At 46.8% G+C, this 15,031-nt stretch overlaps 1 protein-coding gene across 4 annotated transcripts in view; it reads left to right on the forward strand.

Moving 5' to 3' along the window:
- MGRN1 (mahogunin ring finger 1) overlaps window positions 1–15,031 on the forward strand; it is a 55,538-nt gene that overhangs the window by 18,855 nt on the left and 21,652 nt on the right. For all 4 annotated transcript variants that reach the window (XM_082314120.1, XM_082314117.1, XM_082314118.1 and 1 more), the window contains exons 5-6: window positions 9,664–9,781; window positions 13,843–13,909. In XM_082314120.1, the coding sequence (XP_082170246.1) occupies window positions 9,664–9,781; window positions 13,843–13,909 (185 nt within the window). The remainder of the gene's footprint in view (window positions 1–9,663; window positions 9,782–13,842; window positions 13,910–15,031) is intronic.

Consider the following 15,031-nt stretch of genomic DNA (forward strand, 5'->3'; position numbering starts at 1 on the left):
AAAGTTTCCGTGTTCTGTCTCTTAGGTCCTTAGGTTTCCTGTGAATTTAGTGCTAGTGAAGGTGTTGGAATGGCAGCCTTGGAGATTGAAGTCCTCTTTTCCTAATACAGGTACAATGTGGAGAGGTGGCCAGTGTCCCTGGTGCTGCCCTGCGGTGTTCCTTGTTTTTTGACCTCCGAAGGAAACCGTCTGTGGGCTGATGGGGAGAACTGAGGGCCTCTATGGCCAGGGTGGATGCATTTACATTGCCAGGCTTCAGTCATGGCTTAAATCGGCAATTCTTGTTTTAAATCTTGATTTCAATCTTGATTTGCATATTCTCTCACCTCGAAGGAGAATCTGTCACTGGTCAGTAACAATGAAACATCTGCATTTACAACTCAGGGTGAGCTTCATATCAAACTTTGTGCTACTACGAAGAGCTTAAGTCTGTAAAGAATATGCATATAGTTTAAAATGTATCTTTTCAGACTCCTAGTTTTGCATTTTGTTATGTCAAAATGGCAAAAAAGAAAGCTATTCTAAAAAGAAAAGATACATTTTTTTTTTTTAACCTGTGTCTTGAACCAAGCTGTGTTGGGATGGAAGTGCAGCTGAATCACCCGAGACCAGCAGCGTAGCATTCTCGTTGGTTAAACTGCTCTGTGTTGGACTCCTAAGAGACTGTCTTGTCAAGTTGTGCCTTGAATAATAATTGCTTAATGGAAGTATTACAGTTACCGAATATAACTATTTCAGGACAGAGTGTGTTTTCAGGCTTCTGTAACTAGTAGCTCTCCTCTCAGAACTCTGTTGGTTGATTGGAGGAGGAAAACACAGTTTCTGGTTCACTTAAGAACACGTTTTACTGAAATTTAGTGCCATGCACTAAGCCAGTGACTGTCACCAGTGCTGTTGTCTGTTCTTTAAAGCTTATGCAGCAAACGTGAACTACCTAATTGCTTTTTAAATTTAATTTGAACAATTCCTAGGTAGAGTTTCTGAAAGTTAACACAACTGTCAGCTTCAAAGAAAGAAAGATATTTTTTAAAAAATATGAATTTTTTAATCCACCCTGTCCATGGTTCACTGAGAGACGGATCTCTGTTCAGATGGAGGAGGAGAAGCCTTTGTTCATGAACCCTACCTGCCTCTGCACGAAACCAGGATCAGTAGTCAGCAGTCATTATCTCGCTAACGAAATATAGCTGATGATACTGTGCTGCGCAGTCCTCAGCGCGCTAAACCTTTACGTCAAAAGTCAAAGCGCTTGGATTCAGCTCTTGCTTCCACTGCTGGCCTTTTATTTAATAAATCATACTTTAATTTCCCCATAGTATAGGAGCGATGAACTGTCTGTCTCTGCTCTGGAGTTCTTGGACAATAAAATTTATGTAAGCGTGGGGTGTGGGGGGCTGCACAAGAAGCCAGGGAACCTTTTGGAAGGCATGATCCTGATTTCATGCAGATGTGTAGGTAATAAGGGCTGGGGGAAGTGAGATACAAATATAGATTTTACAAGCTGCTTTAATTCAACCCAGGCTATTTTTCCACGTGGAAGTGGCTCATGAAGCACGTCTTGGGGCTAGTGCAGCTGCCCGAAGTAGGCATCTCTGCTTCTCTGGATTTGCTGGCTGGTAGTAAAAACCTTTTGAAGCTCTGATTTCAGCTTTGCAAAGCAATTCTGAAAGGGCAGTGCTATAATTACTTTGATTTACTCTCTTCAAATTCTAGTGGAAAAAAAAAAAATCCGGGCTGCATTCTTAGAGCTCTAAGCGGAGCGAGTGCATTTTTAGTGCACTAATAGGAATGCAGCTTCCCCCTGCCTGGGCTGGTAGTTTTTCCTTTTTTCTCAATTTCTTTTGGTGCTGACAGCTACATTCAAGGAACAAGCATGTGCAAAAGCTGCACCGTGTATAAATGCAAAACGTCTTCTATCGCTGTGTCCAGCACTTGATTGGGAAGAAGATGCTCTTTAAAACAAAACACTTTTTTTTTTCCACTCTCCTAAATTGATGCTAAATCCTAAAATGGGAGAAACTTTCTGGACTCTTGTCAAAAGCAGAAATTTTCTCCTAGTCCCCAGCCTGCAGCATGGCTCCTTAGAAGTGCTAAACAAGTTATTCTTGCTTCTCTGCTGAAACAACCACTGATCCTGATAGTATCAGCGCTCCTGCTCGTGTGAAACTCCTGCTAGGAATGTTATGTTCATACAATTTGGGGTGAGAGGAGGGAGGGGAGGGAAGGTGGCTCTTCCTGAACAGAGGCATTGCTTGTTGTAAAGCCTCTGCTCATCTGAGAGCCACAACGCTCTGTGTCACGGGCCTGCCTTCAGGATTAGCTGGTCTCCGTGACCAAAGGGAAGCCTTTCTGCAAGCCAGGGAGCTTCCTCCGGGAGTTTTTTGGGCTGCGTTTAAAAGCTGGTGGCTTTATCTGTATGAGCTGCCTGTCCTAACCTGTCTCAAAGGAGCGTTCAACCGACTTTCCCAGGTAATCGTGCTGGGAGATATGCTCAGCTATACCATTTCCCAGCCAAGATCTTGGGAACACGTAGCTCCCAACTGCTGCCTGCCTCTTGTTGAACTCTGAGTTTCACAGGGAGCTGTATCGTCACCGCGGTGGGACCGCAGTTGACCAGTAAAGTCTGGAGAAGGCGAATGTGTGGCTGTTGGTGATCGTAGAGGTGTCTTCACCTCTGCAGCCCCGTGCCCGGGGGAAGATACCCAGTACTGTCTGGTGCTAGTGCAGATATCTCTTGGATGAAATGGGAGTTAGTTTAAATCTAGAGGGCACTGGTGCTCTCACCTTCTAAATGTCTTTTGCCCGGTTACTTTGTGGTGAGCCTAAAGACTCTTTAGACTAAAACACATCAGCTTTCAGAGGACCAGCTGGTGCATTACCCCAGGGGTAACAGAGACCAGATCTGCCTATGTCCAGGGTCTCTTTAATGGCATGGAATTAGCAGTGATCTGCCTCTGAACAGCTCAAGACCCCTGATATCCTCAGTTTTATTTATTTTTCGGGTTGTGTCCATTTTCTTTGGTTTGGGAAATCAGCAGACTGTTCCTCTGCGCTTCTGTTTCCTCCGGCAGTCCACCCAGTGAGCTTTAGCACAGCGTCTTCCCTGAGGATCCGCTCTCATCTTTGGTTAGTGGTGGATGTGCTCTTGGGGAGTTGGTCTGTGATCTGGCTGGCTTGGAGAGAGTGATATTTCTCAGTTTGTCCTTTCCTTTGGCTTCAGTTTCCTGGCAGCTGGGTAGAAAGCAGGGGATGCCCTGGTTGGGGAAACCTTCGTAACAGCTTGACTGCTCACCCGTGAGGACAAGCTTTGTATTGCTCAGTGTCACTGAGGCACAGCAGTACCTGTCAGCTTCAAAAATGTCCTGCAAACAAAGAGAAATTTGCTGTCAGAATCCGTGATGTTAACTGGGTTTTAAGACTAGCCAGCCAGAGAGGCAGCTCCATGCCTGCGGTAGAGGCGATCAGCACGTGCAGCAAGGAAGGGTCCAGGCGTCGCGGCCGAAAGGCGAAGGGTGACCAGGATGGGCCCTATCTAAATGGCATGAGAATCTCTGCCTTAGCCTATTGGAGGCACAAACACGCAGGTGTGCAAGCTGTACATTGACTGCTTGCTAGTGGTTGCCCATAAGCATGTTATTTTCTCCCCAGAAAAATGAGAGGGTACTGTGCGTTGCACTTCCATTGCAGGGCTGGCAGTATTCCTCAGCAGCTCCTAGAGAATAGCTGAAGGACTCCCAGTTCGTAGCCTGCCTTCTCCTGCAGTAACTGGTTCATGTGTTTGTACCTTTAGATGTCTTTGGTTTAGGAGACAGGTAGGTTTTTTGGAGCGTGCTGCAGAGATGTTCATATTCTCTTTTTGTGTGTGCTCTACGAATGCATCCTTTCCTTTTCCGGCAAAAGCCTTGATGTGCACGCTATTAGCCTGTTCCTGGGAGGGCCCCTGGGACTTTTCCAGCTGTAGGTATCCTGCTGACTAGCAGGAAGGATTGTGTAGTTAAAACATGACAGCAGCGGTTGTTTCCTCAGGGGAAGAAGTCAAACCAGCCCCGTAGCTGGAAGCACTTAAAACAGCCAGCTCTAAAGACATGAGCAATCCAGGCAGATCAGGAGCTGACGATAAATATGACGTGAGAGGTTTGAGTTTTGCAGCCCCATTCTTATGAAAAAGATCTTCCTCTTTGGACTGAAAAGGCTCTCTTCCGTATCCTAGTAATGTTGCCAAGCTCCGTTTTCTCATTATAAAGAGAAAACACAATGAAAATAGGTCGGTCTAGCTCTGCAATCCTTGCCCTTTTTCAGGGCTGTGCTGTCTGTGTTGCTGATGCACAAATGGGTGCACTGGATATTTTTTTTTTTTAAGATCTCATTTCCTTGTTTGTTTTGCAATGCCTGCTACATTCATCGCAAACATCCTGCCGCAGTCTTTTAAGCTGACGGTGGACATGACACTGCAATGATTATAAATCCTGTCTGCATGTGGAAGTTTGAATAGTTGGTTTGCAAAATGAAATCCAACTGAAACGGGTAGCTCAGCGCACGGCCGTTTTCACTAAAGCTTGCGTAGGAGAGACAGAGGCACTCAGATACTCCTTTAGTTATTTAATAGCCTCTGTCTATTCAGGGCCTTTGAAAGGTGCTCTTGCTGCTTTTGGCTGTGGACTGTGATGATTAATATGAATTCTTTGTGCAGAGAGGTTTCTTCTGTGTGAAGAAATCAGAGGCGAGTGCTGTTTTTGGCTAGGCGCAAGCCGTAAAGCCGAAGCCTGCTTTGATCCAGGCAGACACCCGTCCCCAAGGGAACGCTGTAGTGTGCAAAGTTCACAGGCTGGAGAGCTAAATTCTATAGATTTCGCCAAGCAGACAAGCCCTCTGTCTTTAATAAGAGTTCTGGCCTTTGTGCCTCTGTGTGTAGCTGTTGTGTGAGCCACCAGCTTTGAAGCCTGGTTGGAGTAGTGAGCTTACTGCTCTCGCCAGTAAGCTCAGCAGCTGAAGGCAGAGCGCTGCGGGTGCTGGAGCGGGACGTGGGCGACGGGGTTTCAGCTGGGTGGTAAGGTGTTTGGTTCCTCCTGGCCTGGAGTGGAAACTCAGTCCTGGAAGGAAGCAGGAGGGGAGGAGAAGACTGGCAGGGACTGCAGTGCACCAACTTAGCACACGGTTAACCTCCAAACTCTGTGTGGGAGCATCTCTGGGCTAGATCTTGCCTAACTCTGACTGAGACCCAGGGCTATGGCCTTCTTATATTTTGGTAGTGTTTCTTTTTTCAATAAAAATCACTTTGAGTTGAGACACTTGTTCAACTTCCCTCTTCCCTGAAAGCTGACCTGTGAAACCCTGGCCCAAAATGAAAGGGGAGCGTGCAGGTGGGAGAGAGAGGGGGGCCAGCGTCCTTGCTCCACATCAACTCCTGGCCCCTTTGAACACCAGCAGAACGTGGCTGGCTCCCTCCTCATCACCTGTAAGAGGACATGGAGCCTGCCAGGCAGTCACAGCCTGCAGCCGTGGAAGAATTGGTTCCTGAGTACCCTCTAAAGCTCTCGTGTAACTCTGCCTTCAGTAACTCTGCCTTGACCTCCGTTCACTGCAAATTGCCATGCAACGTGCGTAGCTGTTACTAAAGAAAGAGGACTCTTATTTTGTCCACAGGCTTTTCAAAGCGCAGACCGTCTCTCAGCCGTTACTAGTCAAAAATGGTACCTTGGGGCAACATTGCTACGTGCATCCTGCTGTTCTCTGAGGAATGGGGTCTGGACAGTGCTCTGTGTAACTCTGAGGCAAGCTGGCTAGGATCCTCGCTTGGTGCTTCTCCATCAGGGGTCCCAGCGTGCTTGTGGTAACAGGAACCGTCTTTTGACTGTCCGAGGCAGCCCCAGTGCCAGGCGGAGCTGAGCGTGAGGAACACAGCAGTGAAGAAGTCTGCACGAGTTGGGACTGGCGCCCTGCTGAGAACTTCAGGGATGAGTGAGAGTGGGAAAACACCCCCACACGTTCGTGTTGCGTCTCCAGTGAACGTGTAGCAACAGAAGTTTACCTTTGGTTAGCCAGAGGTTCCCGAACACTAACTAGCATGCCACTGGTGGCTTGGGAGCTACTTCAGGTCTACAGGTGTCCCGTAGCAAGTCTGGACTGCGTACAGGGAGCAGCCTGCGTGAACCACAGGCTGAGTTTCTCCGTGCAGGCAGCAAGTGCTTCTCAGCTGATGGTGGAGGAGTGAGACTGAGGAATAATTTTTAGTTTGTTTCCTGTTCTCTCAAAAAATCACTGTAACGTAGCCACAGGGCTTCTCATCTGCCGGTTCTCTGATACGCAGCTGGTTTTGGGGGGTGGAAGGGTTTGACATGGAGGAGGAAGGAGTCCGTGCAGAGTGTAAGCTCCGCTTTGTGGGAGTAAAGGTGCGTCAAAGAGCTTACAGGAGGAGATGGTCTGCCTGAATCCTGAGGACAGAGCTGGGGGCTGCTGCAGCAGTCAGCAGCGTGGTACCTCACGTTGCTGTCAGGGGTACCTGAGCAAACAAACAGGTTTAAAAAAATGTGACTGGGGATTTCTGTTTGGTCCTGACCTAGTAGGACAGACCCCACTTCTCCATCGTCCTGAGCTGCCAGTGATTGCAAGGTGGCTTTGTTAGACCCCCTGTCTGGATGGAGATCTGGCCCGGTGCAGCCTGAGAAATAGCAGCCCAAACATTCAGATTTCAGCCTTTATGCAGGGAGAGGCAGCATGTTGCTTCTCTGCTATCCTTTATTCTTAATACATGCACTCTTTTTCTGTAACACATCTCCACAGCTCTACAGAGCTTCTCCACTATTGTTTGCTGTAAGCCCGCAGCTCGCATAGGCAGGGAATAGAAGACTTACGAACACAGCAGAAGCCAACCAAAAGGGCTGGGGATGGGTAGAGACCACTTAGACACCAATATGCAGGATACTTGCTTTGTAACAGCTTGCCAACTTGTCCTCCTGTGCAGCACGACGAGTGTGTACTTGTGCAGTGGATCCTGTGCATCACCTTAGAAAGATGATTGATCTCTGTGACAATCTGGGGTCACCAGCGCTTCCAGGGAACTCACCAGGCTCTTGGCCCGCTGGTGCTCGGCAGCCTCGGCACTGGCTGCTGACTGGAGGTCTCCAGCGTTGTCTGGGTGTTCAGATCCGAGTCTGACATGTGTTTTGGCAATGGGGGCTAGGCAGTCACACAGTCAGAGGCACAAAGCTCGCTTGGTTCACTTGGGGAAGCCTCCTTGGTATTTTTGTCATACTCTTCAGCTCAGAAAATCTATGTACCCGGTTTATTTCTTTTCTCAGGGGCGGTGAGAGCAGCAAGTCTATGCAAGTATTGTTCTACCCTATCCTCCTTGGAACAGCGTTACTTGTTTTCCTGTTGTAGACTGGTTTGGGCTCCTGGTGCTGTAAGTGCAGGTCCTCCAGCCTTCCTGGCACTCCTCATCATCAGCATGTTTACACCCCTTTCCCAGTGCTGCTGTGGTGCATGTCATCCAGGCAGTCTCTGACCTCCACTCTCTCCTCTGCACTTTATTCCTAGTAGGTTCCTGACTTGCTGTCACCTTAGGTAAGTCACTCTTCCATTCCCTGCTTTCCCAGCTGTAGAGGGAGAATTGTGCCTCTCTGCAGAGCTGGGAAGCTTTGAGAGCGCCACAAAAGGAGCTAGATACAGGCTTGCTCTATTCATTGTGCTTGACAACTCAGTAAATAAAACTTCACTCAATTGCTCGCTCTGTAATTCACACATAAAAGACCTGTCATTCTGATCTCTCCCACACCATGCTTTAAATGCAAAGGATGGAGCGAGACCTTCTAGTAAAGCAGCACAATTTCAGCGCAGTACAGAATGGTCTTTGAGGGTAAGGTGTTGTCATAAATAATATAACGCACCTGCCTTGGCAGGAAGAGTGGAGTGCACGTCGTGAACATGGCCTTTGTCACGGCCTTCCAGAATTTAACGTGGATCTTGTGACACTTGATAAGTCTTCTGGATCCTCAGAGGGTGCAGGAACTACACTAGCTTTCCAGAGAAAATCTTCATGCCAGCGGGGAGCCTGTTTTTTTTCTCCTTGGGTTTGAGAGGAAATAATAAATACTCATCATCTTCTGGTATCCAGGTTCTTGTAAATTCAGCTGCAAAATGCATCCTAATCATTGTGCTTCGCAGGGCTGGCAGGTAGTAGTACTGCCCGTGTTATTCTTTGAGAAATGGAATCAGCAAAATCTGAGGAGCTGGTTGTCAGGGGATCCTCTGTGATAGCCCAAGTTGAATTAAGGAAAAATTCAGCCTAGAGTTTCTGGTGCTGAACTGACGCCTGTCCCTGGAACCTGTCCACGGGCTGTCTGGTCAATGAAGAACGGTGGCAATCAAGTGTTTGAGCAGTCAACAAGGGTTTGAGCTTGTAGCTGTTCAGTGTGCGGTGGCTGGAGGCCAGCATTCTCGCAGTCTCACCATGTGAAGCTCTGCTTAGGAAGTGATGGTTAGTGTGCAGAAGAGAGAAGATCCCATTACTGTGACCGGCTGTTAAAGTCTTTCTCGTAGAGCTGGAGTGAGACCTGTCTCATCAGTGTGCCGGGGGAGGTGGTTGTTTCTGCAGCGTAAGCCTCTTGGGCAAGGGATCTCTCACTTTCTCTCTGGTTTGTCAACATGCTCTGAACACAGGGTTGGTAGCTCAACAACAAAAGCTTTGGTGGTAAAAACAGCTTCAGATGTTCCCACGCTGCTTTGCAGTTCGCTGCCTCCTCTCCTGTGCCAGAATCGGCGTAGTGAGAGGCTGTGCGCATCCAGCTCAGAAATCACCCTCCAGAAAGTGGTGAGAACCTCTTGATCCTGTTTTGCCGCTGAAGCCCACTGTGAATTGCACCGTCCGTAGTGACGGCCAGCGGGCAGTGAAACGTCTCTTTTGTGGCAGACAGCGCTGGGTGGGCTCTGAGTGCAGAAGATGGTGGATGGTAGCTATGGTCCCATTCCAGAGGTGTTCATCCCAGCCTGGCAGTGCTGGCATTTCAGTGCCAGGCCTCGAGACAGTGGAAGAATTGTGACTCTTCTCTAGGTAGCGGGCGTGGAGGACTGGCTGGTGTCTCTCTGGTGGTGTTGGTAGCCCTGCGACACCTCTGGGGAAGCACATGAGGAACAGAGGAGTGAATCGGAATGGCTCTTGCTTACCGGGATGATGGCGAGCAAAGCAGCGTTTCTCACTGCAGAGCTGTCCTGCGGAGGCACGGGAGAGCTTTCAGCGCCGTGTTGCGTTCTGCGTTGCCACTGTTAGATCATTGCCCGTTCTTCCAGGGTTTCCTGCAGAAAATAAGACTCTGTGCTGGGCCGAAAGCCAGCCTTGCCTAGGCCCTGGATTTAGTGAGCTAGCCTTTGCCAGGCTGCCGCACCCCACTGTACTCCTCTGACACCTAGTGTTTCCAGGCAGGTCAGTATGGATCCAATCAGACCTTGCCTGTCTGCGCTGCTTTCCCTTCCCTGTGCTCACCTTCTCGCTTTGATCTTTCCCTTCCCTTTTTGTATCCCCACTGAATGGCTGCCAGCCCCTGCCAGCTCTGCCTCTTAGAGCTGCCACTTGTGATTCCTGAAAGGCGGACAGGCGTGAATGACTGAGAGCCTAGCAGAGAGCAGTCATTTGTTACAGCAAGTTTTCTTTTTCCCCCCTTTCTTCAGATACAGCACAAAGAATTCCTCTCTGCAGTCGGAGACGGTTCATTACAAGAGAGGGGTAAGCCAGCAATTCTCCCTGCCTTCCTTCAAGATTGATTTCTCGGACTGGAAGGATGATGAGGTAAGTCTCTTCTCAGCGTCCCCTTCTTTCCACAACCCTGTTGTCCCAGAAGCACTGGACTCCATTTAGTGCCATGAAGTTACGGCTGGAAGACACCCTCTCCCAGCTGCCATGGCATGTTTTGTGGGTACGGGATGAATGGGGCCCTAGGAGGAGCAGGTATGAACACTGTACGGGAACTTGGCAGGTAGATCAGGCAAACAGGGAAGAAACCCAAAGAAGGGACTTTTGATATCGCTGATCAGCTGGCATCCCAACATCTGGTGTGGGAGGGAGACTGCAGAGATCGGCACTGGAGCTCTTCCTGCAGGAGCTCGCCGCTCCTCAGCCTTCCTCTCCCTGCCAGCCAAAGAGCCTGTGGGAACAAATGTCTGTCTTGATCTGTCTGTTTTGGTGTTTTTTTGGGTTTGGGTTTTTTTTTTGGGCTGGTCCTCTAGAACAGTGGTCTCGAAAGTGGGGTGCGTGCAAGACAATTCATTGGGGTGCAGGAAGAACTTCAGTAGTACATGTATATACCTTACAAATATACATATTGCGAGTACGTGCTCAAAATTTTTTACTGATGGGATGAATAGTCAAAATAGTTTGGAGACCACTGCTCTAGAAGAGTCCTGTTCTGTTTAAGGGCCGCATCCTGCATTATTAACTGTAGCAGTACAGTGTTGGGGGGGATACTCTCCCTTCTGGGGCAGATTCACACTGGTGCATTAATGCTGCATAAGGGAATGCCTTCCTCCTTTTAGTTTAACCCATAACTGCAAACAGACGAGGGCTTGGTTTTAATTAAGCTCTGTGGCTTTTACTACATAGCAAGGTCTGTGGAGTCCAATTAATTTTGGTATCTTTGCAAAATTCCAACCCAGGCAGTAACTCTCTGCTTCTTGAGCCTCTGAGCTTTGGCCCAAGGGCTTCCCCTGCACGTGACGCAGGGCAGGGAGGCCTTGGTCTTTCCCTTGCTCTGCGCAGAATTGCCATAAGAAATTTCTGATGCAGAGGAGTCAGTCTGTAGCTACTGCTAATAGATTTGTTCCTGTGGACACCTCTCCCAGGTCAACAGTTTTTAGTCAACAAAACCCAGTGTTCATTTCCTGACCCAAGCCTGTATAAGAGTATTGTGTATGTGAACCTTGGTAGATAACTCTACCTATTTAAAAAAAAAAGAAAAAAGATAACTCTACATATTTAAAAAAAAGAAAAGACAAAAAAAAGAAAAAAGGAAAGAAAGGAAAAAAGTTATCTTTCATGTATTTTGAAAAGATTGAATAGCTATTGTCTTGAAGTTACAGTTATAACTATAATCAGTCCCATGCCTTAACAAATGCCATGGTGGTTACCAAGAGCCTGCAGAGTCTGATCTCCTGATGTCTTGGCTTCTCTGCCAATATATGATTTCACAAGTTCAGCCTACAAAAGCCTGGAAGAGCTGCTTTTCAATCCCTTCTGTCGTCTGAGAGAGGTGGAAAGTAGGAGCTCAGACCCCTTTCTTCTTAAAGAATTGAGAAGCTTAATTTTCACTTTTGTTCCTGCCAGCAAGGTTTTAACTTGAGTACTGAAGTCATGTCCCTTTGACAGCTTAAAGGGAGAGATGTTGCGGAAAAGTAGGCTTCTAGCTCCTTTTGCTTGATTCTGCTGCATCCTCTGTCTCCGCTTTTTTCATTGGTGTCACTGGGAGCTCTGGTTGTGCAGAAAATGTGGAACAAGCCCTGTGATTCAGCTCCCATTTCGGCTCTGTGTACATATCGGTCCTTGTTCTCTCAAGTCCAGTAAAATGCATATGGCTAAATCTTCTTCTTAACTGGCCCCTGAAATGCAGCCCTTTCATCCGAGACAGCTGGCAGAGTGTTATCACTCAGCTGTGTACAATTGCATGCTTCAGATTGCTTTCCAGCTTTGTTATTGGTGGTGTCCAAAAAACCCAGATTTACTTCATGTTTTTGCTCAGTGTAATACTCACATATGATGTAGTTCTTGGCTGGCCAACAGAAGGGAAAATAATGTTATGTTGGGTTGTTATGTGGAAAGCTTTATAAAAGTTTACTTTGTCTTCGTAATATACTGGTTTGCTTGCAAGTTACAGCGTATGGCTTGTGTTGAGACAGTTGTTTTCAGGTCCCTAAAAATGAATGTGAAATGGACCCTTAAAGAGGCCTTTTGTTTGAGAAGGCTGAAGTTTATATCGTAAAGCAACCACAATTCTGTGATGTGACTTTCCCTTCAAATGGACAAACAGTAACTGTGGTGGTACAGTAATAAATCAGAGCAGGAAGCAAAGCAAAGCCATAAGCTTCTTTCAGCAATTTTTATCAATTGTCCTCGACGAATTTTCCCTCTGTGGCATGCCATAAGGGTTCAAAAATGCAAGCTGGAAAATAGTGGCTCAATGAGTCTCTTCTATAACAAATACTGAGAGGTTAAATGAGATTTTTGTGTTTGCTCTGTTACTCTGCTGTTTTGGAAAAAGAATAGATTCTGGTAGTGTAAAGGAAGAATAAAATGTAAAACCATCATACAGAGGATGAAAATCCATATCCCTCGGGTTTGAAGACTAGCTAGGTCAAATCATAAGGTCTTCCACTGCACGCTTTCTGTTTGGAATCAAGCATGCACATTTGAACAGGGTTGTGTGGGTGTGTGCAAAGCTTTGTTACGCAGCTAAGAGTCGCTTCTAGAAGGCGCTGCAGAAGCTGAGTGGCCCCAAAGGCATGCAACCCACACAAGGAGCACGCAGCTATGGACAGAAGAGTAGCAGAGTTGCGATTCCCTCTTCCTGTCGCAGCTCCCGTGGAAGGTTGGTGAGCTGTTGCAGTCCGAAGCACGCGCCTGCAGCTCTTGGCAGAGGCACAGCCGTGTCGCTACGGCACACTCGGCTGGGGACTGCCGGGGTGTATCATCTCCTAGTGTACAGTTATTCATTTCAGGATGAACGCTTAGGTTGTAATTCATTTGAGGAGGAAGCATTTTCACCTATGTTAAGGTTCATGGTGAGGGTCACCTTCCCTCCAGTCTGGGTGGTTTGGGTTGCCATTTGTGCCAATGCCAATGGCTATCTTGATAGTTTTTATCTTTTGAGGGACTGGCTGGAGAAGATCGTGCTGCAAATGATGATGGGGCTGCAGGAAAGTGAGGGAAGCCCCGAAGCACTACCTGAACGATGCTGCGGCGCTTCGAATTGGGTCTCAGTTTTCACTGGAAAACTGAAAACAGACTATCTTGGAGCACTGTGGTGAAATGACATCTTTTTCTCTCTTGGCAAGAGATGAGACAAAAAACCCCAAGTCAGTAATTAACAAAACCCACCAGAAATCCAGTCTCTGAGCCACTTCCATTCCTGGCATAGGACAGTGTTTGTAAGGTTGTATTTTTCTTGTGTTTGTAAGATGACATGGAGCTTTTGAAGTGCTTTAATGAAGTGTGGGGCAAAGGAAGAAATTGAGTCTGTTTTCCTTGCATTCAAGTGAGATCTTAAAGTTTCACTCGCGCAGATTAGAAGGTCAAGGACCTGAATTTCATAACGTGCCAAGAGATGGAGATCAGTCTGGTGTTTCCTCAAAGTGTTGTGTGAGCTTGAAGTTTTACAGCCTTTTCTCTATGCCTTCAAGAACTTCATACAAGAGTCAGGGTTTCTTTTGTGGTGTAGGGAGCATAAGGTGTAGTGCTGTGCTATAACCAGTATATCGTACCATACGCAAGCAAAACTATGGCACTGGATATATTTTGATAAACTTGTCCTACTACAAATCACTCAGGAGACTTTTAGGATATAGGAATCTGTGAGAATTAAATACCATATAAAATTCAAATGGAGACCCTTTGCTTTGCTAGCCACGGCTAGTGTTTAGTGCCATGTCAATGTATATATGTTGTAGTTATTCTGGTTGACTGTCTTTGAAAGTTGGTGCCTGAATTTTAAATCCTCCTGCTCTGCCGTGTCCTTTTGAGACCAGGGACTGGGAGCCCATCAGAAGGGGCCTTCATTCCTCCGATGTGAACGCTCTCTCGAGTGTTGCCTTCAGGCAAGCCTGGTGTGAATTGGCTAACCTCATCTCATTTCTTTCCCTCAGCTGAACTTTGACTTGGATCGTGGTGTGTTCCCTGTGGTCATCCGAGCGGTGGTGGATGAAGGGGACGGTAAGCGTGGTGGTGTGCTCCCTTGGTTGTCTTCTAGCTCTCTTTGAGGTTATGTGACTCCTTCAGGGCAGGCCTCCTTCTGCAATGATGAAAACATTTTACTTGTAGCAAAGGCATGGGGAGCCTTTCCAGAATAAAAATATTTCAGGAGTTCACCTTAACTTCCCTGTATTAAAAGGGTCCAGCTAACCACGGGTTCTTACGTAAAAACATGCTTTTAAAAATAGCCTCCATTTTTTACAGGAAAAATGGCCAGGTATTTAGTGTTGGAATAGTGTTTAGGAGTGCTCCTGGCTCTGCCACCAATGCTGGGCAGAAATTGGAGCAAATTACTTCCTTTCTCTTTGGGTTTTGCATTTGCAGTTTGCAAGGCAAGGAGGGAGTTGGTCTTTTCTCACTCTTTGAAGGGTAAGTTGTCTTCATAAAAGCTGTAGCTGACTGTAGGGTGGGCCGTCTCCTAGGAACGGTCAGAGAAAAAGAAATGGCTTTAAAAAGCTCACGCCACTGTTCAACCAAATACAGCTTCATTCAGCAGTTTAAAATTCTCCTGCTTTTTCTGAAGGGCGCTGAATGGTTACAATAAAAGAGCATAACCCTTGATGAGAGATAATATTGTTGATTATTTTTAAAGCACGTTGCCATTTTGGAGAGGGAAGTCCAGTAAGTGTTTAGATTGTTACTCACCTTGCACAGTATTTTCCTTTGGGGGTGTGTGCTTTCGGCTCCGTGTGTTTGCACTCATTCTGAGCGTCAGCAATGAAAAGGGCACAGGGAAGTCATGTTTTCTCTAAAATTGGGGGCTGTTGTCAGCAGGACAAGCATTTCACTTCTGCATTTTATAATGTTTTGTACAAAATTTAAGAAAAATTAGAAAGGAAAAAATCCATTGTTGATTGTGTTGTTTAGTGCAGTCACTTGATCAGATTTTTATGTCGTAGATGTGAAAGTGCCCAGAAACTCATTGTGTTATTTTGCAGTCCCCCAAGCAGAGTGAAATACAACTGGATGAACCAATTTAAAGTGTGACTAACAAAGCACAGTGCAACATAAAGGAAATTACTTCTAAAGTGGATCTATTTTTTGTGATTTCAGGCACTGTTAGTAAAATTGACATATATATAT

This window comes from Platalea leucorodia (assembly GCF_965183815.1).
Source record: "Platalea leucorodia genome assembly, chromosome: 5".
NCBI classification, from domain to species: Eukaryota; Metazoa; Chordata; class Aves; order Pelecaniformes; family Threskiornithidae; genus Platalea; species Platalea leucorodia.